Genomic DNA, 27,122 nt, shown 5'->3' on the forward strand with positions numbered 1-27,122 from the left:
AACAGCAGTAGTCCCTTTACACAGTAGCAGTTAAAATACAGTTATAATGATTCTGATAATATATATTCAGCCGGTGTTCACAACTTTATTTCCATATGTGTAATAGAGCAATTTGAAATATATTTATTTTTTGCTTTTTTTGATCAGACACATATGCAACGCTGATTACCGTAATATGTGTGGTATTTGTTATAAATGTACGTTGGTACATAGAGGGTGATAAGAAGCTGTACATGGAGGGACTTAGGATCCAGGAGAATGTATGTGAAGGAAACAGGAAGAGATGCCACACAAACAGCTGTTCACTGCTGGCTGCTGGCCGGTGTTAAAAATGTCCACTTAATAATAAAAAGAAAACTAGGTTAACACGTGATAAAATAATTGTCGGCGTTATTTAATGAATGCGTTAACGCAATAATTACGCGTCAACTTGCCCAGCACTAATATATATATAAATATATCAAAATGTATGAATGTGTGCTACGAACTTATCCAGGTTGTAGAGGGTGTGTGCATTTCTGACAATGGTCTCCACTCCAAACTCTTGGGCCATCTTGATGATGGCCCCATCCCTCTCCTTTCCATAAGGCTCTGGGTCATATTCAAATGTCAACCTGGTCACTTTCCATTCCTGCAGCGAGACCAAAAAAGAAACTAAATCCAAGAGAAGTAACAAAATCTGACCTATCACTCACTATTCTTAACATAACAAAAACAAATGGTAAAAGGACTTGTACTTGTATAGCGCCTTTCTAGTCTTCCAACTACTCAAAGTGCTTTTACACTATGTAATTTACCCATTCACATTCATATTAAGTTATGCTTAATATCACATGGAAAAGGGTTGATGTGGCGCTAAAGATGATGAAACATTTTGACCAAATACCGACCAAATTTGAAGAAGATCGGATAAATTCTCTAGGAGGAATTCTAGGAGGAAAAGTTATTGAACTATGTGTCCGTGGCGGCAAAAAAACTATTCATTCCCCATGAAACAGGAAGTTGTTGTAACTCGGCCGTACATCGTCTAATCTGCTCCAAATTTCTCATATGTCATAACATCCTGACCCTGAAGATATCTATATGACAATTTAGAATCATAGTAATAGCACCACTTAGTGGCAATAGGAAGTTACAGGTTTTGTACTTTTACATCCTCCTGTCAGAAAAGCCTTAAGACATTGATATAGTGCCTTTCTGTGAAGATTGTAAGAATTCATTAAAGGGCGGCAATGTGGCGCCTCGGCAAATTTCGATCCTTCGCCGTTAATGAATGAGGACCACATGGGGAGGACATCAACAGCATGACGGACTGTATCACAGAATATATTAAATTCTGTGAACAAACCACCATTCCATCCTGGACAGTACACTGCTTCCCCAACAACAAGCCATGGATCACCGGTGACCTGAAAGCTCTTCTTAATAAGAAGAAAGCAGCTTTCAGGTCTGGGGACAGGGACGAGCTCCAGCAGAACAACGTGAAGAAGGTGTGGACTGGAATCAAGCAGATAACCGGCTTCAAGGTTGGAGGGAGACAACCAGGGGACTCCCTGGAGAGGGCAAATGAGCTAAACTGTTTCTTCAATAGGTTTAGCTCACAGCCCTCATCTGTCTCCTCCACACACCACACCTCCCAAACACCTCGGCTGCCTCCCCCCTGTCCCCCCTGGTGAGCTGCATGGACTCAGAGCCCTCAACATCTAAGGGCTCTTCCACCACTGACACTATGACCACCCTCCCCCCCCCTCTGTGACGACTGGCCAGGTGAGAAGACAGCTGGAGCGACTCCATCAAGGAAAGGCTGCGGGACCTGATGGCATCAGCCCCAGGGTCCTGAAGACCTGCGCCATCCAGCTGTCTAATGTCCTTCAACACCTCTTTAACCTGAGCCTGAAGCAGGAGGAAGTCCCGGTGCTGTGGAAGACGTCGTGCCTGGTTCCTGTACCAAAGAAGACGACACCATCTGGCCTTAACGACTACCGACCAGTTGCCCTCAAATCACATGTGATGAAGGTGCTGGAGAGGCTGGTCTTGGCCCACCTCCGACCGCAGGTGAAATCATCACTGGACCCTCTGCAATTTGCATACCAGCCTCATGTAGGGGTGGACGACGCCATCATCTACCTGCTGCAAAGAGCTCAGTCGCACCTGGATGGATCCGGTGGCTCTGTGAGAATCACTTTCTTTGATTTCTCCAGTGCATTCAACACCATCCAACCAGTGCTGCTGAGTGAGAAGCTGCGGGGGGTGGGGGTTAACGCTTCCACCGTCTCCTGGATCACTGACTACCTCACAGGCAGACCACAGTTTGTCCGACTGGGCCGTGTGCTGTCTGATGTGGTGGTCAGTGATACTGGAGCCCCACAGGGAACTGTTCTGTCTCCCTTCCTGTTCACCTTGTACACTTCTGACTTCCAGTACAACTCAGGGTCATGCCATCTGCAGAAGTTCTCTGATGTCTCTGCAGTGGTCGGGTGTATAAGGGACGGACGGGAGGAGGAGTACACGGCAGTAGTGGATGACTTTGTGGAGTGGGCCGGTAGAAATCACCTGCTTCTGAACGTGGCCAAGACCAGAGAGATGGTGGTCGACTTCAGGAGGAAGACGACGGCTCCACAACCGCTGAGAGTTCTGGGAGAGGATGTGGACATGGTAGAGGAGTACAAGTACCTGGGGGTCTCAATCGACAGCAGACTGAACTGGAATACCAACATCAACACTGTGTACAAGAAGGGGATGAGTCGACTCTTTTTCTTGAGGAAACTTCGATCCTTCAACGTGTGCAGCAAGATGTTGGAGATGTTCTACCAGTCTGTTGTGGCCAGTGCACTGTACTTCGCTGTAGTCTGCTGGGGGAGCAGCATTGGAGCCGGAGACACCAACAGACTCAACAAACTGGTTAAGAAGGCCGGCTCCATCATTTGCTGCAAACAAGACTATCTGGAAGAGGTGGTGGAGAGGAGGACACTGAAGAAACTATTATCCATATTGGATAACCCAGACCACCCTCTCCACCACCTACTGCTGGGACAGCGGAGCACTTTCTCCAACAGACTGATTCAGCTCCGCTGTCACAAGGACAGATACAGGAAAACATTCCTGCCCACTGCCATTAGACTCTATAATATATCACCTCTGGCCAAATCATACACAAGACTATAACACTGCTACACTGTTGTTGCTGCTGTTGACGATCTTGTGCACTACTGTTTAGTTTATTTTTTCCTACTTAGTTAATTTAATACGATTATATTTAGTGTATATACTGTGCATTTTTATTACTTTATTTTCTTAAATTTAATAGGTCCTGCTCTGTTATTTTATTGTATTTTATTATATTGTACATATTGTGCATTTTCCATACTTAATATTTTTATTTTATTGTGTAACCTTTTTTGCTGCTGCCACAGACAAATTTCCCCTTGGGGATGAATAAAGTATATTTCTATTCTATTCTATTCTATTCTAAACTGATGTAACTCGACTCCACATGGTTAGATCTTTTCCAAATTTCACATATTTGATGAGACTCCAGGCCTGAAAACATCTACAGGCTAATTTTGAGTCATAATCATCTACAGGCTAATTTTGTACGTGACATGCAACTTAGATTAATTGATGACTCTACATTGCCGGTATGTGTATGTTGGCCCTGCGATAGTCTGCCGATCTGTCCAAGGTGTATCCTGCCTTCACTCAACGTCAGCTGGGATCATGCCAGGGCCCAGTTCTGCTGTTTCTACTATGTCCAGCTGTTGTTGTAGTCCTCATTAAGTAGAAGTCAGTAGAACCTGGTCATCTGCATAAAACAGACACTTCACCTCTCTGTCTCGAAGAGAGAGGCCAGGAGAAGCACATTGGTCTAACTGAGCAGCAAGTTTATATACATTAAATAAAGTCGGACTTAAATTGCAACCCTGAGGAAGACCTCTTCTGAGTTTGCATGTCTCCTTTTTTAACAGCTTTGATTTTCTAAATACATTGATTTAACCAGATCATACATTTCGCCTCCTATACCACAATGTAGAAGTCTGTAATAGAGCCCTTTATGCCAAATAGAGTCAAAAGCTTTCTTGAAATCAATGAAACAAGGGAGTATCTTACATATTTTGTTTTTTGTATGCGTTTGTTATTGTGGAAGGGTATTTACATGGTCGGTGGTGCAGTGTTTTGGGAGGAAGCCAGTTAGATTTTTGCTCAAGATGGAGTGTTCGTCAAGGAAATCTAGCACTTTTATTTAGTATACTACAGAATAATTTAGCTGGACAACTGCTAACACAGATATCACAGCAGTTGCTTGGGTCTGATTTGTCCTTGAATGAGCTCTTTGCACCAGATGTGAGGAAAACATCCTGACTGCAATTCGATATTGAAACAACTTCAACACTGCAACCTGAGCACTTTGTTTTTAATGTTGTCTGGGGTGAAAGCTTTTCTTGGCCGGAGAGATTTTGTCTGTGTGATCTATTCTTCCCAGGTAATTGGGAAAATTGACACTGACTAAATCATAGACATGCTCTGAATACCTTATTCAATGGTATAACTATTATGAGCAAAACTGTTAATACCACAATATTGTATAGTAAAAATGCTGCGCTCAAATTTTCAGGGTTCATACACATTTTGACCAATTGATTTCCATGACTTTTCCATGACTTTAAACCAAATTTCCATGACCAAACATTTTGTGAAATCTCAGTGTATACATGAAAAAGTGAGAAAATGTAGTATTTAAACTAACAATGAGAATTCCAAAGCATACAGTATACCTTAAATGACACAAACGAATGAGACAATAGTTTGATTAAAAGAATAAACATTTATAAATATACTCTGGTTGACACTGACACATCAATAAGAGCTTTAGTTGGTAGCAGCATCCAGCTAGTGCACATATTGCTTTCCCTTTTGTAGTGCAACTTTTTTCATTGAACCCTGTTACTGTATGGCTTAATATTAACTTCCACAGTTACAGTACAGCCGTTAGAATTGTGGCCTATCTTCTATTTGAAATTAATATGCATTCAATCCAGTTCAATTATTTAAATGAAAATGATAATCTACTCTGGCTAAGGTAACTTATCAAGAGTAAAATAATAGCTGTGATCTATACACACCTCTGCATTAGCAACCCGCTGAAATGAAGGTACAGGCACCTTAACCCTCTCATTACTTCAGGGTTCTTGAGAGCAACTGCACGTGGGACTGTTGGTACACTGGCTGTGGTCATTACAGTGAACAGTGTCTGGCAGTGTGATGAGAGGACATGTGAGCCCTTGTTGCTGTAGTTCATCTCCTTGGAGCAGAGGCTGCATTTAGCATACCCTGCCTTATCAATGTATTTAAAACACTGTGACAGCAGGAAGCTGTACTCACGTCTGTTTAGACCTCCACCTTTATCCAGGCCCAGCTCCACTCACAGCTCTGCCCTGCGTCAAGCTGCGCTACACAAACAGCCTCCTCTTCCTGAAGCTCTTTGACCTCATCATCTCATCAGTATCTGGGCCTCATGTTTCGTGGTCATGAAAGTTATTTTGACCACGAAATCATCCTCATTCTACTTTGAGTTAAACAAAACAACCTGCAACCAGATGCGCCAGTGTTCCGGTTTAACGTTAATGAGTGACCGCGTGAACTGAACCGGAACACGGGGGGCTGCATCACGCTACGTTTTTTCCTTCTAAATCGCGATAATGACGAACGTTAACAGTCGACAAAGTTCCGCATGCTGTGGACGTTAACTTAACCCAGCAAGTCTGAACGGTAACGGTACTACCGTACTACGGTACCTAACTCAAACTTTAACGGAGGGAAATGAAGACGCTGTAGACATCTGAACGCTGATTGGCCAAGACTCGACACATCAAAGATGTTCTATTGCGAAGATCACATCACATTTTCTCCTCGTCTCACTCCAATCTGAGAAACGCTGGCTGGCAACTCAGCGTAAATGAACGACATGAAAATATGAATATAACAAATTTCCATGACTTTTCCAAAACATTTGGGATTTAATTTTTTTCGATGACTTTTCCAGGCCTGGAAATAACCATTTTAAAATTCCATGACTTTTCCAGGTTTTCCATGACCGTACGATCCCTGAATTTTTCTTCAAGTAAGGAGTGAAAGAAACTAATTATCAGCACAATACACTTGAATTTACTTAATGTCTGTTCAAGGTGGGGCTTCCAACTCTCATATGATGCTGGATAGTTTAATGATAATGCATCATATTTTATGTATTATATATTCTGAGAGTAAAATCAGGTAAATGTATTAGTACAATGACTTATGTTAGGGATGTTAATAATTATCGGTTTATCCGTTAACTGACAATAACAATTTAGAACCGACTCCACCTTAATTGATATGGTTAGCTCTTTGTTGTGTGTAGGCGAGCGATTGTAGCGGCGCTATCCCAGGTACTGAAACGCAGTGGAGGAGATTGATGACAGTTTCAACAAAGCCTATTAATTAATTAATGTGTATGGAGGACTGAACCTGGGAAAATATGAAAAGAAATTACTTAATAAATGAACAAATATGGACAAAAAATATATAATAAACATATGTAGGCATCAATTAATTATTATCTATTTATGTACGCATTTACATTTCAACTTTAGCATTTGTGTTCAATTATTTTAAATATATTTTTTAATATATAATTATATATTTTTTCTTTTCTATTTTACCACTATTTATATCCCCTAGCCTAGTTATAAATGGTGTAACGGATGACGGATCGATTTGTGAGCCGTACCGATCACCCCTCACAGTTCGGCACACATGAACCGCGGATTAATTGCATTTAAAAAATTTTTTTTACAGTTTAATCATCACAGTGTGAAATAAAGTTTTACTGCCGCTCATACGTTTTCAGGTAATACGTCTCTAAATATCTATGCAGAGTTGCACTGAAAAGATATAAAGTGTGTTCACGTGAATGGAGCAGGTTAAAGCATTTGACGGTGAAAGTCATGGCGAGCGCAGGAACTTCAGAAGCCCCCGGTGTCATTTAAGTCACATGTTTGGCTTCCCCTGTGTATCTATTGGGGTCTTTATTGCTGCAGACATGAGGCCATACTCCGTTGTGGAAAACAAAGGATTTCAAAATCTGGTTAAAGTGCTTGAGCCACGCTACGAAATTCCCTCAGGCACCCACTTCAGTATGAAGATCGTTCCAGGTCTCTATAAAAAGGAAAGGACTGACAGCTCATCATGGCGGAGTTGAGATTTAAAGTCCGGTGCTGCAGACACGCCCCCCTCTGTGGGAGTCACACAGACACAAATCTGGCGCTACCCTTTCCCCAGACAATGTAGATATATTCTCATCTTTTTGAAAATAAATATCTTAAATATTGTGGTTTTCATGTAAGACTATAGCCCAAAGTTATTTGCTTTAAGTGTTCTTGAAGTTATTTGAATTAATAAATGGAAAGAAAAGTTATATTTGTCCACCCCCCCTTTTCTTTGCTGATCCAAAAATGATCCAATCCGTGACTCAAAAACCGCAGTACGATCCGAACCGTGAGGTTTGTGATCCGTTGCACCTCTACTAGTTATTAATGTATGCTTTCCCTTATACATTTCACTTTATGCATTTTTGTGTCATTATGTGTCAACTTTTCACCTATTGGTTGATCGTATCAAAATGCATAGATCCACTAAATGCTAGTTAGCTTGCTAGCTAACGTTGTAAGCTTATAAACTAAAGTCTTCATTCCCAACAGCTGGCTTTCGGCCTGGTAGAACTGTACTGTTTCAACCAATTCTGGGAGATTTTTTCGTTCTTTATATGGTTGACATTCCGGACTGGCCTAACATCCATGATAAAAGCAGCCTAAAGCAGCAAACATATCTCACACCATTCAAACAGTGAAGCCAGGCAGGAGTGTGTTTCACACAAAAATAATATTTATTTTTACAGTTAACAGTGGAAATGATAAAGACAATTGCAAATGATAAGGTAGTAAAAAATGTAAACCATACACTGGTGATTTCATTTTTACCTCTTTACTGAAGATTTCTTTAGACTTCTTCTTTTCTTTTTACAAAATGAACCACATCATTGACAACACAATCATTACAAACAATCAGAGGGCAGTACATGCTGTACATGCTCATACTTTTCATGTTCATACTTTTCAGTTGGCCAAGATTTCTAAAAATCCTTTCTTTGTATTGGTCTTAAGTAATATTCTAATTTTCTGAGATACTGAATTTGGGATTTTCCTTTGTTGTCAGTTATAATCATCAAAATTAAAAGAAATAAACATTTGAAATATATCAGTCTGTGTGTAATGAATGAATATGATAGACAAGTTTCACTTTTTGAATGGAATTAGTGAAATAAAATCAACTTTTTGATGATATTCTAATTATATGACCAGCACCTGTATGTATATATATATATATATATATATATATATATATATATATATATATATATATATATATATATATATATATATATATATATATATATATATATAAATAAATAAATAAATAAAATAAAATATATATATATATATATATATATAAATAAAAAAAGAAAAAAAAGAAATATATATATATATATAAATAAATAAATAAATAAAATATATATATATATAAATAAATAAATAATATATATATATATATATAAAAATAAAAAAAAGTGTATATATATATATATATATATATATAAATAAAAAAAATAATATATATATATATATATATATAAATTAAAAAGAAATATATATACACACATCTTTAAATAAATATATATATATTTAAATAAATAAATAAATTTAAATAAATAAATATATGGGTGCATCTCAATAAATTAGAATATCATTGAAAAGTTAATTTATTTCTGTAATTCAATTCAAAAAGTGAAACTCATATAGATTCATTACACACAGGGTTATTCATTTCAAGCATTTATTTCTTTTCATTTTTAAGATTAGCTTACAGCTAATGAAAACCCAAAATTCAGTATCCCAGAAACTTAGAATATTGTGAATAAGTTCAATATTGTAGACTCATGGTGTCACACTCTAATCAGCTAATAAACTCAAAACACCTACAAATGTTTCCTGAGCCTTTAATTAAGCTCCACGCCCCCAAATTTGGGGGCTCTCGGGCTCAGAACCCCTGAAAATCATGTTCGGAAAATAGCCTTATTTTTCGGTAATATTGTAGATTGGTACAGTTTTTTTTCCGGATTAAACAGCAACGTATGCGAGCGGAAATTTAAGCTCGGGGAGACGCGGCACTTCTTGCAACTTTACTGGCTGAAACTTCTGTCAATCAACACCAAATTCAACACACGCCTTCCTGAGACTCTGACGCGTTGAAGGAGGGCTTATTGACTGAAATCGACCGATGATAGGCTGAGCTACAGCCCCATACACACACATGAACTGAGAAAATCCTATAGATGACAGCCAGAAACAGGCTCTGATGATGTTAGGAATCTCAAAATGATTCCTAACAGCTGTATTTGGATGTATTGAATAATATGAGTGATAAAAAAAAGTGAAATATATAGTTATATAGTATATAAAAGTACAATGTAAGAGCTGCAACAGCTGGTTCGAAAATGATGACCTCGCTTGACCTCTCTCTACTAAAGCCTCTTATTCTTCACTTTATTCCAGCCAACCTTTATTCAGCAACTACTGATCGGTTGTGCTATGATTTGGGAGAGTTTTAGGGAGATATCTGCATTATTTCAAAAACATTATATCAATAAAAGTGCTTTTTTTTCAGGCGAACCTGATTATTTTCAATTTGAGCTGTGTAATGTCTTCATTTACTATATTAACCAGCAACATATACACAATATTACCCATCTGAACAATCTCACAAGTGTTGTGATCCGATTATAGCATCAAAAATTATTAAAATAGACCTTGTAGTTACAGAACTATGGTCACTTTAGTATGGGTATGCCATTTTCGAGCAGAGGCCTACAAATAGGGCTGGAGCTTAATTAAATGGTCTCTCAGTCTGGTTCAGTTCACACAATAATGGGGAAGACTGCTGACTTGACAGGGGAAGCCACAAAAGGTCATTGCTAAAGAAGCTGGCTGTTCACAGAGTGCTGTATCCAAGCATATTGATGGGAAGTTTAGTGGAAGGTAAAAGTGTGGTAGAAAAAGGTGCACAAGCAACAGGGATAACCACAGCCTTGTAAGAATTGTGAAGCAAAGCCCATTCAAGAATTTGGGGGAGATTCACAAGGAGTGGACTGCGGCTGGAGTCAGTGCTTCAAGAGCCGCCACACAGACGTATCCAGGACATGGGCTACAACTGTCACATTCCTTGTGTCAAGCCACTCCTGGCATGGCATTCTCTCCAGTGTTACGGTTTAACTAGGGACCCTGTTAACTGGCGACCTTCAGCCGAATGCGTCTGTTGTTGTCATAGTTACGGCAGCTGTTGAGAATGGGTAGAGAACACGTAGCTGTCCTCGTGAATGCCGCATTGTTTAGTTTTGCAATACAGTATCAAACCTTCTCATTTACAGTCTGTGGTCAAAACATACCGGATTCGACGTTGGAGAGTCTTTTGAGGAAAGTAGTCCACTCGAGTTTGAAACGTCGCTTGCTTGCTTGTTGTTTGTGTTGAAACAGGAAGGGAGCAAATTCCCCTTCCTTTGAAATAATAAAGTTGGTAAAAAAAACACATAAACGTCTTTGGAGCCTGTTTTGTGGAAACATGATTGTGTTACATAGAAGAACTCTGTAGCGCAGTTTAAAAAAAAAGTACAATTTAAAAAAAAAAGGTATACGGGTTTCCAACTCATATCATTGAGTGGAAAAACAATTGGCGGGCAGAGGCAGTGCCATTACGCCACGATAGATACGACGGAATTGCTGGAAGCATATAGAAAAATGTAAAACACAGTCAGCAGTCGCTCCTAAGAGCGACTGCTGACTGTGTTTTACATATATATATATATATATATATATATATATATATATATATATATATATACATATATATATACATATATATATACGTATATATATATAGGGTCCAAGAACAGGATGTTGAATGCAGACTGGGCGATTCAAATAAATTGAATTGGAAATTGAATTGAGCTGTATGTACTAACCGTAACCCAGAAAAAGTAAAATTTTCTCTCCTACATTTACCTCTATTACTTGTCGCTCTGACTGACATCTGAATTTTAGTAAAATCCCCACCCTCAGTGTCAATATTTTATATTTCCTGCCAAGATGTCATTATTCTGTGTGTTGCTGATTTTCCTGTTGCTCCATCATCTGCATGTAAGATGATCATTTTCCTTTTCTTGTTTTCATAGATATATTAAAAAAGCATTGGACTAATGACGCTATCTTGAGTTATCCCGTTTGTGTCAAAACTTGAAAAGATTTCTGATCATATTTTGTCATTTAATGTTGTATTTGTTTAAAAAACAAAACATGATCCAGTTAAATAACCTTCCACCTGTGTTTGTTCATTTTAATTAAGAGTCTTTCTCTCCTTTGTTAATGTATGTCGGTAAAGTGATCTCCACTGGTGAATACTCTGTCGAGAAGGTTGGCTTTTTCAATATCTGTTTTTGCTAAATTATCTCCATCTACTAGAACTGGTATTTTACTGGTTATCCTTCTCCCATTCATCTTTTTAACCATATTCCATACATGACCTACATCACTTTCTCTTCCAATAGAAGAACAAAACTGTCTCCAGGTATTCTTCTGAGCCCTTTTAATAATTTTGCTCTTTTTTAAAATATTCTATCACATTTCCCAAACTCCGGTTATTTCTTGGAGCACTATTTCTTTCTTTAATTAATTTAATACAATTATCTTATTCCCAGTTATCACATGTATACTTTCCAATGCAGCTTTACTAATCATACATGTAACATCACTAGTATATTCATTCCTATCCATTTTAATGTAGCATCATTCTGTAAATTTGTTCCATTGAGCCTTTTGAAAGCACCATCTATAAATAGGAGTAATGTCATGGATACATTAATCAGTATTTACAGGACATATAATGGGAAAATGATGACTACCTATGTCATCATTGCATATTTTCCATTCACATAGGCTAGCCATATTTGCAGAGACCAATATCAAATCAATACATGACATGTAATTTCTATGTATATCCAAACGCGTTCCTCTACCATTGTTTCTACATATGAGATTCCTTGTGTTAATAATTTCTTTAATCACTGCACCGTTATCAGTAGGATCACTTCCCCATAAACTATTATGTGCATTGAAATCTCCACAGCAAACTACAGAATTGTAAAAGTTTATTATTTTTGATTGAGTGTTGTGTTCAGCCCCATCTAAAGCTGTGTAAATAGCACGACAAATTTAACGGGTCATTAGTACCCATTTTGGGCTTTGTTGCGTGTCATTTATACGCCACTTTTTGCTTGTAACTCAATGCCACAACGTTTCTGTGAAGCAGTTGGGGGTTATATTTAGGCAACGGCTGCCGTTTTGTTGTTCTGTACTGACTACGTGTAAAAGTATACGCTTGTTATTCAAGTACTTTGTAAACCTCACTTTGCCAAAATCCTTCTCTCGGGCTTTAGCTGCCGTTAGTAGTTTATTCAGTGGTTCAGGTGTTTATTTGTGGTGGGCCAACATGAATGATTGAAGCAGAGAAACATACAGTCCTCAGTAAAGATGCTATAGAAATACAATATTTATACAATATTTATTCAGAGTATACATGGAAACTCACATTCTCCTCCATATATTATATTAAGCAGGAGAGACCGTGTCATTGCTTCACTCACAGTACACAGTACAAGCAATACAAATTCAAAATAGTTAGAAACATTTCTGGAGAGTAAAACAAGTCTTTTAGTTTTCAATGTTAGATAAAAATACCAAGCTACAGCTGATTATAACATCATAATAGAGAACTAATACAGAGCTACACTTATCAGAAAATAAGCAACGTCTGAAGCAACGTCTGCAATGAGACATTTTCCATTTTAATCATCTGTTACATGAAAAAGTGCATATGCGTTGTACACATCACATCGCGTAGCTACAGACGCTGTACTACACCGTGGAGCCAAATATGTAGCAAAGTAATTTGCTAATGTGTGTTAAGAGTTGTTAAACTGCTTCTTGTTCCGTAAATGTGCTCAGTTCTGGAATGAGTTATCATGTTTGTGAATAGAGAAATTAGTCAGTATTGTTGCACTTCCTTCCCTCGTCTCGAAGTCAATGGATTATTTGAATGTGCTAAATCCCTAGAACACCAGTCTTCCTTTAGTTTAGTGGTGGCAACGTGAAGTCATGTGACCGTGGTGGAGTTCCTTTATAGCCTGTTATTTTTTCACTTCTGCTGATTGTATTCACGCTTCAAAAATCATAAAAGTGGTGTTCATTTGTGAAGATTATCTTGATGAACAAAACGTGGAAGTATCATAAACGTTTCTTTGCCACAGAGATTATTTTCTGTAATAATCCAATGGAAAAATCCCCATTGGCTGTTTGTGGAGGGAACCAGTGTGATGCTAACTTCCTGTTGGCCTACAAAAATACTATATATAGACACATTTCCAGATATCTGTACATGTTTGTAAGATTCAGAAAACACGTAAATGGCCTTTTATTAATAAGTGAAACATTAAAGTATTTAATTTCAAGAGCTGGAAAAAACAGCTTTGTGTTCCACCTCAAGAGTGCCTATAATTGGCTGTCTTCTGACATGTGACTTTTGTTACTCTCCTGTTACTGAGATATGTAAATGTGAGAGGTGATCCGTCTCACGCTAGTGCTCGGAAGTGTCGCTTCAATTATCTTCAGTGTACTGCCTCTGTATACCCGGGTCCATTCCTCTAAATATATCAAACTTTAGAGGTTTTTTTTTTTTTGAGTATTTGGCATTTTCTATCAGGCCACAAGAATGCAGGGCACAGTAACATGATGTGCTGGTGCTGAGTGAAAGTAAAGCATTTTATGTATTTGTGCATTATTTTACAGTAAGTATGCGAGTATCACCTTCGCATATCTCAGAAACTGTTCATCCGATCTACTTCACACTTGGCGGCTGAAACACAAGACACTCTGCGTTTCAACTAAAACTCCAACCAAAAATAGATGCCAAGAGATCCTGACCAAGCATCCTTATGTGAAGAGTTGGGAATGAGAATGTGTTGACACAACACACAGAGCAGCAATGCTACAAACATGTTATTGTTATGTTTTCTTTTACATGACTTTACCTTTTATGTTTCTGATAGCTGCCTCTTGCAAGATTAATACACAAGTTCCAACTCTGTCTTCTCTTCAACAACAGAAAAACATTTCTTCTGCATTTAGTCAGCAGCACTTTGTGTGACTGCTCTCATTTACATTGTTGGACTTTTCACTTATTAATAAAAATCCATTTACAGTGAGTACACATTCTCAGATTCTTATACACATATATAAATCATAATATGTACATTTAGAGATTCTGAGCAGGCATTGTTCTTGTACATATTATTAACTCTGTTTGCTAAATTACAGATTTGTGAATACATTCACAAATGCTGATACACACGCAAAGCTACAGCTTCCTGTGCTCATTCACAAATGTGAGTACTGATTGAGAAACAGGTTCGGAACTCTCCGCACACCTTGCGACATATTTGGCCCCAAACATTCACCTTCTCTAGCACCTTATCAGCCAGCTGCTCTCCCCAGTTGTTGGAATGTTCTGAACAAGGACAAAAACAGTTTGGGTTGGCCTGAGCTAGTGGGCTGCTAGCAAGACTCGCTAAAGGAGAACTGCTCCACTGAAGGAAGAGTTCAGTGTTGCTAGCGCTAGAGGCTATTAGTGCTGTTGGTGTGCAGACCCGAGTGTGGCTGAGCGACCGTGCTGCTGCTGTTGTTGTTGTTGTTGTTGTTGCTGCTGCTGCTGCTCCTGCTGCTGCTGCTCCTGCTGCTGCTGCAGTTCTTCTTACCCTCTGTACAGGACCTGCTCTCAAGATTACGGGTCTTGCCTTGCTCCTCTTTCAGGAAGAGGTCCACCAGGAGAATCTTCTCCTTGTGGATCTGGAGGCTGATGTCTTTAGGGATGTCTGGAATCAGCCAGTCCACAATGTCGCTCATGAGCATCACAACGTTCTGGTAGAAATGAATGCAAGAGAATCATGTGACAATCATTTTCTCTAATTCATTATAAAACATGAGCCATGTTGCAGGAAACATGATTTACATGATTTTAGATTCAGATTCTTCCAGTGTGTAAAACAGAAAGTAGTGAGTAGAAGTTACAGAAAACATAAAATAACTAAAAACCACCATTGTTTGTCCTGACTTTTCTCGCAGAAGTCGAGAATCGCCACGTGGCAGATTTGGACCCACAGTAAATCCCAAAGCCTGAAGGCCTTTCACAGGTATATATTTTTTTCAAAACTGTTGTTTTTGTCATGAGAAACATCACGATAAGAGATCACACCAGCAATCCCCCTGCCATAGTCTACGTACAGGGTTACAGTCCATTAGAGGTGAAAATTAATTTAATTAATAAAAATAATTTATCAAAAATAATTCCTCTGTAAGCTCACATTGTAAGAGTTTATAGTCTATCATACACGTTCAGTGTTGTTAGGGTTCATCTGATGTGTTGAAATGATTGCTGTATCAGCCAATGATGTAATAGGATTTATGAACAGTTCCTTGTCAGACTAAAAATTTCTTATGTGGATTTCTAAAAATCCACATAAACAGTTCGGGTTATCTATTCCTACTTTTCTGCATGATTCATCTTACCTGGAAAACAATGACAAAAGCCAGTCGGACAGCCAGCACTGCCCAGAATTCCTTTGATATCTCATATGGAGTGGTTGACCAAGGGGGTTCTCTGTAGTCCTTATACCTTTAGAGATAAAAATACATGTTCTGGTTTCATCTTCGATTCTGAAGAAAGATTCTTACTAATAATATCATCCACCAGTGTGATCCAGTGACCCAGAGTTCCACAGAACCTCAGAAACTTCCTTGATTAATTAAATCCCCCAACACAGCGTCAGGACCTCAAGGTTAATGTTCTGTGTTTTTCTAAATATCAGACTGGCAAGATTTTACCAGCACAGTCGCCAGGAAAAAATGTTTGTACGTTTCTGCAAACCATGGATAAGTTGAAAGCTGTCATTTCTTTTGCGTTTGCGCTGAGCAAGTATTGAAAGCTAGTTACGTGGTATAATAACGAGTATAACAAACACTAAAATCCACTGAAGAAGACTTTCACCCAGGAGACTGCTATTCGTGTCCCGTGTGAAACCAAAAGTAGACACTGACTTTTTTTGTAAAAACTCTTGTTTTGTAACATTACGAAGAAAGTCTGCTAAGGGCGGTTATTTTAAATGTGCAATTGGTAACACCTGACAAGATACTCAAAAGAAATAGGGGGCATTTCACCTCCACCTGGGTCCATACAATCTAAATCTACAGTCAGTTATTTAAAAGAAGTCAACTACTAACTAACAGTAGGGCAAGAATACGCAAAATTCAACCAATTTGCTGAAACTCTGAGAGCCGGTTAAAACAACACTGCTATCTTAGTGGGCCTATAGTTTACGTTAGCGGTCTATGAGTTTACTGTGATGCTAACGGCAGCTGTACCGTCCGTGTAAGCTTTGATAGTTTGTTTATTGGATTAAACAAATCCAAGCCAGCACCTTCCTCTTGTCCACTCCGCAGTCAGGAGACCAAACTGCCGGAAGAGAGTGGTTGGCATTCAGCAGTATGAGGAGATCATCAGTATCTACAAAGTAAATCATCTTCCACCTGTACTATGGAGGGGGAAATCTAGATTCTTTGCTGTGGTACCAAAACGTAATTGCAGCTATATTGTTATTCTGCTTGATAATCATTGAGTCCTGTTCTAACCTATAACTAATGTTTAGGGATTTTATTAAGTAAGTAAAGGGATACAACTAAGTTGTTGTTGTTGTTATCACTTTCTGTGGTCATGTTTAGACACAGTATAAGAATATGTCCTAAAGCCATCTACAGAAAATGTGTTCATCACTGATCTTTACATTTCATATCTTGTAACTTGGGGGTCAACCAAAAGCTTTGTACTTTAGAGTACTTTGTACTAATAAATGATGGATTTTAAAAATTGCAGCTCATTGTAACAGGTGACTAGTAGTGAAAATGGTATTTGTACATGTGGAAAGGTTTAAGCACAATAGTACACTACACTAGTTGCATGCGATGGGTCACCAGCGTTCACAAAGTTTTTCAGTATGTAGTGTTTTCTCCACTGTAAGTGCATACTATAGTGGAACCCTGCACAGGCCAAAATAATCCAACCCCAGGCTGACAAAATCTGCAATTTTTTAGCCCGAGACCAACATCAATCACTTTAAGCTCTCTCTGATGTGTGGAAAACCACACACACACACACACACAATGAAAGGAGAATGGAGAAGGAAGTTCAATGAGCTAGAATCCAATTTGAGGAGGTTCTATAAAAAACAACAAATAAAAAGCCAGTGGAAATGGTGCATAAATCTATATTGATCCTTTGTAAACAGTATAGGTAATATGAAAGTGATACATACAGTATATGTATGATGATGACCACTTTACACTTTAGATCATGTGGTTGCAGAAAGCTAAATGACTACAATTATGATTCGGTAACACATTTGCATATAATTTATGAAAGTTGAGTAACACTGATGATGGTAGTCCTCAAATTGTTTAATCTTTAAGAGACTTTAGTTTATGCTGTTTTCAACCGGCTGCAAAAACTTTGTTGGTTGTCGTCAATATTTATTTTCCCCTGAAAAAGCATGAACCACTTCGAAAATGATCTAACTTTGTAGTTGCACTACAATGCAGAAAGTACAGCGGCAAGCTTTTCTGATACACATGAGCTGATAGAGCATATTCCTCCATTCCATAGACTTGATTAAATAACGTATATTATTGTAATCTGTCTGCAAAACAAAGACAGATTACAATCAGATTAGTTGGCCGAATTAATGGAGTGATATGGCCAAATTATAGAAGATAAAACCACGGACAACAGAAGAGTAAGGAAAGGATCTCCCTGTTCAACTCCAGAACAGTTTCCTTGTTGAACTTCATCTTGAGAGAAATTCTGCAGCAGCATCATAAAACTCAATTAGGTCCATTCTGCCCTTTAACTTTCTTCAAGGAACTTGATTATTTGGCTTAATCCATCCCAAAAAGGCAGCCATTTTAAAAGTTAAACCTCCTTAAGTGTAAGTTTGAAGTTAAAACTGGATCACAGTTTTAATTGGATTTTAAAGTTTTGGTACAACACAATTAAAAATTATTTAGGTTTAGAGTCAAAGCTAAACTGATGTTTAGAGAGAAAGTGAATCTTCGTCTAGTTTTAAAGTTTGGTCCAATATGATTTAAAGTTAAACCATGATTTAATCAGGTATAAAAATGAATCCTTGTTGGTGCAGCCCAGCCTTAGTATGGTCAAATTTACAAGCTATGTCAGACTTTGGAAACACCAATAACACTCGTTAGTGGAAATATATTGTTATTTGTTGTGTTTTTTTTCTTCAAATGGAGTTGGTAATAATATAAATTTTAGATTATTATTTTTCTCCCGTCTTAGTTATTCATGACTGCATAGGATCTTTAAACATTGGTTTCACATGATTAATTACATCACATTAGAAATGACAGCGGTATGTTGATGTTTAAAAATGCTAAATGTGGTTTTATCGTGAAATTGAAGGTCGTGAACTGAGACTGATTTCCCACCTGCACATCTCGACGGGGTGGCCAAGGTACAACGGGTCCATGGGCTCTTTGCCTTGCTGGAAGTGACTGACGTTAAAGTAGGACAGCGTGTTGTTGACAAATCCATGCATGGAGCCATCGGGGCTGTACATGTACTGGTAGACCATCCGAGGGATAAAGTCTGAGGTGAAGGAGATGACAAACGCCTGCGTGGATGGGGAGGTGGTGGTGGTGATGTGGGGGGGGGTCAGAGATTAGGGAAGGAAATGGGAGTTAGAATGTGCAAACAAGACAGTGTGGAATGTAACAACATACAGTGTCAGGTTGAAATGAAACAGTCCAGTCATGCAAGAGATGAAGTCTCTGCTGGCTGAGAGTAGAACCCTCTACTCGTTCACAACCCGCTGAGACACATGACCAGTTTTATATTCGCGCTTGGCGCCGTAGCGTAAGCCTCCGCAGACGCTGTGCGAGCTCCGAGTATGTACGGAGGCAATTATACTCTCTGCATTGTGCGCTGCATTATTCTCTGAAATGCCAGAGGGCGAACAAACAAAATTGACTGTGAGGTACGAGTGTAGCCCATAGGTGTAACTGGCAAAAAGCCATAAACCAACCTCCACAGTGCCGAGGAGGGATTGTAATTATCTGTAAACTCACATCTCATATTCATGGGCTAGTTTATTGCCTTTAAAGAAAATTATTAAAATCATCATAAAGAAACAAAGGTTGAATATGATTTGGCTGCAAAATATTTACTCAAATGAAAATTTCTAAGACCTCCTGTTTCTAAAGCATTTAAGAGCCAATCGCCCTTCTTTGTATAATCCTTAGACATGTAAATAGTGCTTTATAATAGCCTCATAGTATCCCACAAGCTGTTCTCTATTTTTGCCACCAGCAGTCAAAAAGTGGAACCCTCCTCACTACTCTGCAGTAGGGAGTCCCAAAGCAATGTTACTGTAATTATTAACACTCTGCTGTGGTTCGACAAGCAGTTGAACCTCTGATTAATTAACCATCTGAAATAAAGTTTTACTGCTGATCACTATCGGCTGATATTCAGTAAAGATATACGATCAGAACATCGGCATTAATGCTTTCTAGTCGCCGAACCCTGATGATGCTACATGTTGTGGCAATTTATCATGTTGTTCTTTTTAGATTTAACTTGTATCGCTTAACTTGGAACATTGAGTGCATGCAGACGTTGTGTGCCGTAATGTGCCGTTTGTGTGAAACATATGTACTCTGTAAAACCTTTGACTTGTTGTTAGACCTCCGAACCATCCTTGGGGAAGGAGCTCTATCCATTCAGCTGAATTATTCCAAGTGTCTGTTCAATAAAATACTTAGACATTTGAGAGCTTTCTCATCACGTTTATTTCTCACAGGGAAATTAATAAGATCAATTTCCACCATTGTGAACATCATCCATGTTGAAATCGACAGGAGGATAGCTAGAAATTTAGCAGCACCAGAGCTAACAGCCAACGTGTTGAGGTTCTATTGAGTTACAGTATGATGAGTTCACGGTCTATTCAGTAAACATGAGAATGGGGCGAAGGTAAATTCTAAAGCTGTCATGATGTTTTCAAATGTAATCTCGTAAAAAAAAAAGTTTTTGGTGAAACTTGAATAAATACAGTTGCTTGAAGGAGATGATTTCACAGCAATATGAAATAGATATTACAAAGGAATTATGACCTGTTTAACTTCCTAACACTAGCTCTAAGCAGCTTATAATACATCATTCAAATTGGTGCTACTCATGCCAAGATTTCTTTTTAATCTAAGCATTTATTCAAATAAAAAAAGCAATCATGTTACAATCCATTTTACCGTAACAATGCAGCACAGTGCTTGAAAAGACAATGCTAGCAAAGTAAAAAATAAAGTACTGTTAGCCAGTATTTAGCTGGTGTTTGACTATATCCAACTCTCTCATGAACAGACATTTGAAACCATTGCTCTCCTAGCCAGAGTTGAATCACAAACTTTAAACCTTAAACAACTGAACCAAACATGCAAACAAATTTAACATTATTCAACTATTTTAAAGAAGTTCGGAAGAAATCAACGGTACATAAAGTCATCCAACTTGCATGTGCTACCATGTGACGTGACACAGGATTTCCACAACATAACCACGAGCAGCATATTCAAAATATTCTGGGCCATAAACTTCTATTTAACCTTTTAATATGATCCTGAACATAACTTGGCACATTCAGAAGGTAATGTTATCCGTTTTGCTGAGTTCTGATAGATAGACTAGACAAGATTTTCCACATCTTGTGTTTTTAATGACTTGAAAATAGTTTTTCAGGTTTTCCAGGTCACGTGGGAATCCTGTTCACTCTGGACAGGTTGTCAGACTAGCATTCACACCTAAAGGCAATTTTTTAGGTGACGTAGTTAAGTACGTAAGGTACATAACAAATGTAAGTCAATGTTAACTTTCACAGGGGACATGAAAATTTGTCTCCTAGGTGAAAGTCTGTTTGTCCCATCCATCCATCCCAACCTCCTTCCTAGGCGGACTTCCTCACTCTTTATACTAAGTAAGTTGGTGTAACCATCTAATAATAGTGGAGTTAGTTAAAAGCCTGGTGCGTGTCATACAAGAGCTAAAGTGTGCGTCGTATCAGAGACCAAGGTCTGCTGACCGAGCGTCAGCGTTTGACAAGTTGGGAGTGAGGACACGTTGGTTTCAGCTCACACACAGTAAATTCAGCCGCAAGATGTATAGGAGCAGATAGAGTTGTGTCTGTCTGTCTTTGGCCAGTGTTAAATAGCATTTAAAGTTTACTATTTTGCTGTACTGATGAAAGTTCACACGTGGATGTGGATGTGAATGCGAAAACAATTAGGAAAACCTGCATAGTACACTACATGCATTACAATCAATAAAAATGAATACATGCATGTTTTACTTACATTAATGATGACGGCCACATTTGCTACCCCTCTTAGTAAGTTGTACCATATACCTGTAGACACAACAATATGTATTAACTGCTGGACTTTACATATAAAACTAATTTTTTCTACAGTGAAGGAAAAAGTTTCTTTGCATTTTGTTTGTTGTAATGAATATGTTTACAGGAACATTTACAGGCACATTTCACCAAGATCTCACCATTACTATCAGATACTTTTATGCATGTTATGTCTTTGTGTAAGAGCTACAGTATGTTGAGTATAACCCACCAATGTCTTTGGCTCTTGCTGCCACTGGTCTTCGCAGCTCCGTCACAAATTTCTTGGCGTCCAGTCGTATTTCAATGATGTTGTTGAGCAGAGCGAAGAGCGGAGCCAGGGGGAAGGATGCCACGAACAGTGTGACAAAGCCAAACTGGATGACTGGATATAGAGGAAGAGAGAATAATATATCATGTTATATACTTTCATTTATCAAAGCCCTGTATAGTAGATAAACAGTAGAACACCTTTTTGGCCATAACTCAAGAATTGATACACTAATCATGACAGTTTCACACAAATGTCTATCAGGATAAAACACTTTCTATGACAACCATGTCTATAAATGCATTATAAACATACTATTAATGTGTTATAATCTCCTTATTACACTGTATAATTCTAATTATAAGCACAATAACTCCAATAATCACAACACATTCAGTTTTTTAGCATTTCTAACAAGGTCAAGTATCAGAATACTTCATAATTGCTGGTCAATCACTGACCTTTTTTTGCAAGGATAGTGCATAATAATTTCCATAGTTGTAATATATAATTATCATTTTATAATGCATTATATGTGATTAGAAGTTACTCTAAGTGCTCATTGTTTGCATTAAGAAAAGTAAAACAAATTTTTATAAAGTTTTTGTTCTTACATAGACTTAATTATATTTTTTTCCTTTACTTTAAGTCCAAGTGAAACTGAAATTAGACAGAAATTAGAGCGTCTTTAGCTTCTGTACTGTGAGTAGAACGTAAATATGGGAGCATTTGGTGCGTGTTTGTTGTTCCATCAGGTCATGGTGTTAGATATGTGTCACTGAAAAGCAGTGGTGGGCCCTCAGGGCCTGCAAAGCCTTCTCTGCTGGCCTAAACAGAATCATAAAGTTATAGCTATTTTATAATGACTATCGTGAAACAATCACATGATGCAGCTCAGCCAATCAAATATGGGCATTCTGACAAGTTTCCTGACTCCAGTGAGATGTACACACACCGTGACACAGGGGGCTGAGACGAGGAAAGAGATAGCAGAGCAGTAGATTCCTTATGTCAGTTGTGAAAGTAAAATCATAAGACGGACTCCAATAGAGAAGAATGGGTCGTGGCTTGTCATTAAGGGGTGTTGGTGGACCACGCAGCCAGACCAGTTGAGAACCACTGTCCTACATGAGCGCAGAAAACAATATATTTCCTACAATTTAACATTCTGCATTTTCCAAATGCACTAGTATTATTCAAAGGTACTGTTCGATTACATAAATAGTTACAGTAAACGAATAATAGCTGTGGCGCCATCATGTGGTTATAAGGTGGTATTTCAGCTGCAGGACAGCAGTGAAGGCCCAGGTATAAAATGCACGGCCCGCCACTGCTGAAAAGGAGAGGATGACTTTATTTTTAACTTGCATCCTGTGGTCTACCACAGCAGTAGGACACTGGCACATGATCTGATGAGTCATCATTCAGTCTCATGATTCAGACCAGTTAAACATTGGTGGTCTTTGATTCACTCTCAGGTGTCAGCCAGGCATTTATCTATAGAAGATCCCATAAAAATCGTACTTGTGAACGCTCTGCTTCTATTTTTGTCTGGTGCCGAGGACACAGAGTGTGGTACTGACTCATTTCCATGTATTCAGGTGTTAACCCGGCAAACGGCTCCAGGAAGTGGTCAGTTTCATATCTCTGCAGTTTCTTCTGTCTCTCTTCTTCTTGAAAGGCCCCTTGCTTTGACCGAATGTAGCGAATCAGCTTCTTCAGCTTGCTGAGGAACACACACACAAACACATGTCAGACAGACTGTCTCTCTTTCCCTTCGTGGTATGCATCCATGCATAAAGGTTTGGATTCATTTAGTTTTGTTCTGTTTATTATTTTGCTGATAAGTCCTGAGAGTCTGTTTTTGTGTTGAGCTAGGATTCCCTAGGGCGTTGTAACAATTATTACTAGTTCTGTAGTCATGGTAACCTACTGTCAACAATGTTTATTCCCGTTTCTCAAAACGAACATGCTGGTTTCTGTTTTACCAGCTGATTTGCTTTACCATCTTGGAACGTAAAAAGATTTGTTTAGTTGACTATTGGAGGCTCTGTTCCTTTCTTATTAAAGGAAACAGTGATTTCAGCTTCATGACTGTTATTTGTGATGATAGACGACCAGTTCAAAGTGATGCATACTTACGGTACGCCAATCTCAAAAAGGTTGTTCTGAATTAGCTGCTTTCCCAACATGGTGATGCTCAGCTGGATGCAGAGCTCCATCAAACAGCCTCCATGAGCACACTGAAAAAAAGACACCAAAACATCAGTCTACCATAGCAACAAGGTGTTTTAACAAGTGGAGAATGACAACATACTGTACTGTATGTGTAAGAGTTTAAAGGATTGTTGATCAAAGGAAATAGTTTATCAGTGACAGCACTTGGCTACGACTTCTGTTCTGAAAAAAATTCTAAACCCAAGTAACACTTAGCTATTCCAAGATTGATCTAAATCAGCAGCTCACAGCTGGAGGAAATAATATATAGTTTAAGTTTATTTATAAAGTATAAACTTTCTAAAGCCATGCACGTCAATATATTTTTCAAACTGTTGTTTTTGTCATGAGTACTTTCACACAGAACGAGAATATTACGCCGCAAAAAAGTAAAAGAAATTCCGAAACAAGGTTGATTTTTGAAGCTTTCATACCGCTAATAAAGGCATCAACCAACCCCGTTGTGCGGAAATACATATTCTATATGTACACAATACTGTACAACAACATGAAAGCTCCATAGTCTGAACCAAGACAGCAAACTTTATTCCTCCTTTCAACATTGACAAAGGCAGCACAGACCAGATCCACTCCTTCTGTTCGTACATGTTCGCTGAAAGGAAACTCAATAAAATATCTTACAGTTGCTCAGACTATACAACAGTTTAGCTCAGACAGACTGACTGACGCTGCTCTGAGTCAATAGTATCCTGCCAGTTGGTTGAACGAATCTATTGCAACCTTTTATTGAACAAGTGTTGGTGTCGCATATTTAAATCACTGCTGGTATGAATAGTTTTGATGTGAAATGTTCCCAAGTACATGTCGTTTATCCATACTCCCACTATTTTGCCTTGATCCAAATGACTTGACTGATGGTTGTTATTTTACTGTCTGGCTGGTGGCAGCTTCAGCCCCGGTAGGTTGTTAGTATGTCAATATATAAAAGTTGACAAGGCTGGAGGCGGTGAGAGCTTCAGTCAGTGTCTGCAAGGTTGTACAGTATGAAAATGTAAAATCCGAATACACACCACACACAGCAGGTGTTTTATGAAATATTTCCAAGAATGTTCACCAAGGTAAGAAAGAACAATGTAAATGTCAACAAAGTAGAGTACAATCCCAGTGAGCACCAACCCGGATTTCAACGTTGATTTCTGGTTGAAAAGTGGTTGAAATTGGGTCTGAACGTCTAAGATCTATTTTCACCGTATTTTCAACCGGCTAAAATGCGGTTCCAACATCAACGTGTCACAAAACACCAATTTGTTTTAAAATATTGATGGTTTGTTCAGTTGTAGGTTGAAAGAGAGACGAAATTGGTTACTTTGAACGTATTTCTCCAAAGTTATATTACGCTGGCCGGTGAAATGTGGTCTACACGAAGACGCAGTGGTGGGCCGTCAGGGCCAGCTAAGCCTTCTCTGCTGGCCTAAACAGAATCACAAAGTTATAGCTATATTATAATTTAATAATTTTTCATAAATACACTACATGTATTATAATTTTTTTTCCCATTAGCTTATTTTCGCCGGCCGGCGGAGGTGGGATCCCTGCCCCGCTGTGAACCGGCCACCGTAGACCGGCGAAATATGAATCGAGAAGGACTTCTTACTGGAACTGAAACGATGTACTGGGATTAAACTCTTTGTCAACAAATAATTCGGTAAGTGACAAACTGCGTTTGTTTTTTTTCCATCTGCAGTAACGTTTTTATGAATATTTGAATGTGCTCTTTGTGGTGGAATGCGTGGATCCGCTGCAGGTTTGCTGGATTGATATGTCATGCTTTGTTGTCATATGACATGTGACTGGTTCTTATGACTTTGTTGTTGTCATTGTGTTAATTACGTTGATTTGACTATGCATTGTCCGTTAATGACGCAGCGTCCCGTCATGCACGGATTCATGTATCTGCACCGTAGCTGTTCAACTGTAGTAGGACAGCAGAAGGCCCAGGCATAAAATGCACGGCCCGCCACTGCGAAGACGTGATTTCAACGCATTTAATGTTTCATATAAAACATCATAAATATGGAACTATAGACTCTGTGCTGTCAACAAGAAGCTCCCAGGACATCGTAATGAGAGCAGAGCACATTCTGTCTGTACAGTCTGTATGTTCATGTAAAACACGAGTGTGTGTTTGCTGCTGGAACACGCATGCGCAGGAACTTAGGCTCAGAAATCCTACTACAACTTTTAAACATGCACTGTGTCTGGAAACACGGCACGGGACCTGCGGAGCAAAGTGAACGAGCTGACGGATTAAACGAGGCATCACGCTAACGACATACTCTGTAAGTACTTGAACTACTGAATTACAATATTGCAAACCAAAATATCCACCATTAGTATCATGCTCACCATGCGGTCAAGGCTGCTAGCTTGTGGCTACATCAGCATGGACGAACAGTAAACATAAACGTGTGTTAGTTAATGTTGGAGACTCTTTATGGACTGTCGCTGTAGCCCGACGTTATAAAATCGAGTATTTAGGATAATTCACATCTAAAACACACGACGGACAGCGAGTGGAGCTGTACACAGTTTAAATGGGGAGGACGTGAGTAAAACAAAGTAATGTACAAATAAGGAGACGGTCAAAACATTGTTATTTGGCTTACAGCAATATACAAACAATATAAAGTATTATACTGCGTAATATCCAAGTCAGCATCGTTCCGTTGAAAAGACATTTAAAAGACGACTATGGTCTCCTGTGAAAAGATGTTCAAAACTGGTCTAAAAGTGAATGTTTTTCTAATACGTTTTATTTACAGATAATATGGCAGTTCTTCTGAAACCGGCTCCTGTGTGGCTTTGACAACGACTTTTAAAGAAGGAAAGGGAGATTATGGTTGTATATAAATAACATAGTTTGTTATATTTATATTGTTGCGTAATAAATACATATGAATTGTT

The 27,122-nt window shown here is 38.5% G+C and overlaps 2 protein-coding genes across 2 annotated transcripts in view; both read right to left on the reverse strand.

The window, feature by feature from the left end:
• LOC142971987 (cryptochrome-2-like) overlaps positions 1-1,703 on the reverse strand; it is an 18,381-nt gene extending 16,678 nt beyond the window's left edge. Inside the window, exons 1-2 of the mRNA XM_076112742.1 lie at positions 1,629-1,703; positions 489-631 (exon numbers count right to left, since the gene is read on the reverse strand). Of these exons, the coding sequence (XP_075968857.1) occupies positions 489-631; positions 1,629-1,703 (218 nt within the window). The remainder of the gene's footprint in view (positions 1-488; positions 632-1,628) is intronic.
• A 12,751-nt stretch (positions 1,704-14,454) lies between these two features.
• The window catches only part of ano1b (anoctamin 1, calcium activated chloride channel b), a 59,655-nt gene continuing 46,987 nt past the window's right edge, over positions 14,455-27,122 (reverse strand). The window contains exons 18-24 of the mRNA XM_076112421.1: positions 24,123-24,223; positions 23,564-23,706; positions 21,942-22,094; positions 21,669-21,721; positions 18,750-18,934; positions 15,765-15,870; positions 14,455-15,116 (exon numbers count right to left, since the gene is read on the reverse strand). Coding sequence (XP_075968536.1) covers positions 14,814-15,116; positions 15,765-15,870; positions 18,750-18,934; positions 21,669-21,721; positions 21,942-22,094; positions 23,564-23,706; positions 24,123-24,223 — 1,044 coding nt within the window. The 3' untranslated portion in view covers positions 14,455-14,813. The remainder of the gene's footprint in view (positions 15,117-15,764; positions 15,871-18,749; positions 18,935-21,668; positions 21,722-21,941; positions 22,095-23,563; positions 23,707-24,122; positions 24,224-27,122) is intronic.

This window comes from Anarhichas minor, unplaced genomic scaffold, assembly GCF_050575085.1.
Source record: "Anarhichas minor isolate MPS153535 unplaced genomic scaffold, ASM5057508v1 ptg000005l, whole genome shotgun sequence".
Lineage (NCBI taxonomy): Eukaryota > Metazoa > Chordata > Actinopteri > Perciformes > Anarhichadidae > Anarhichas > Anarhichas minor.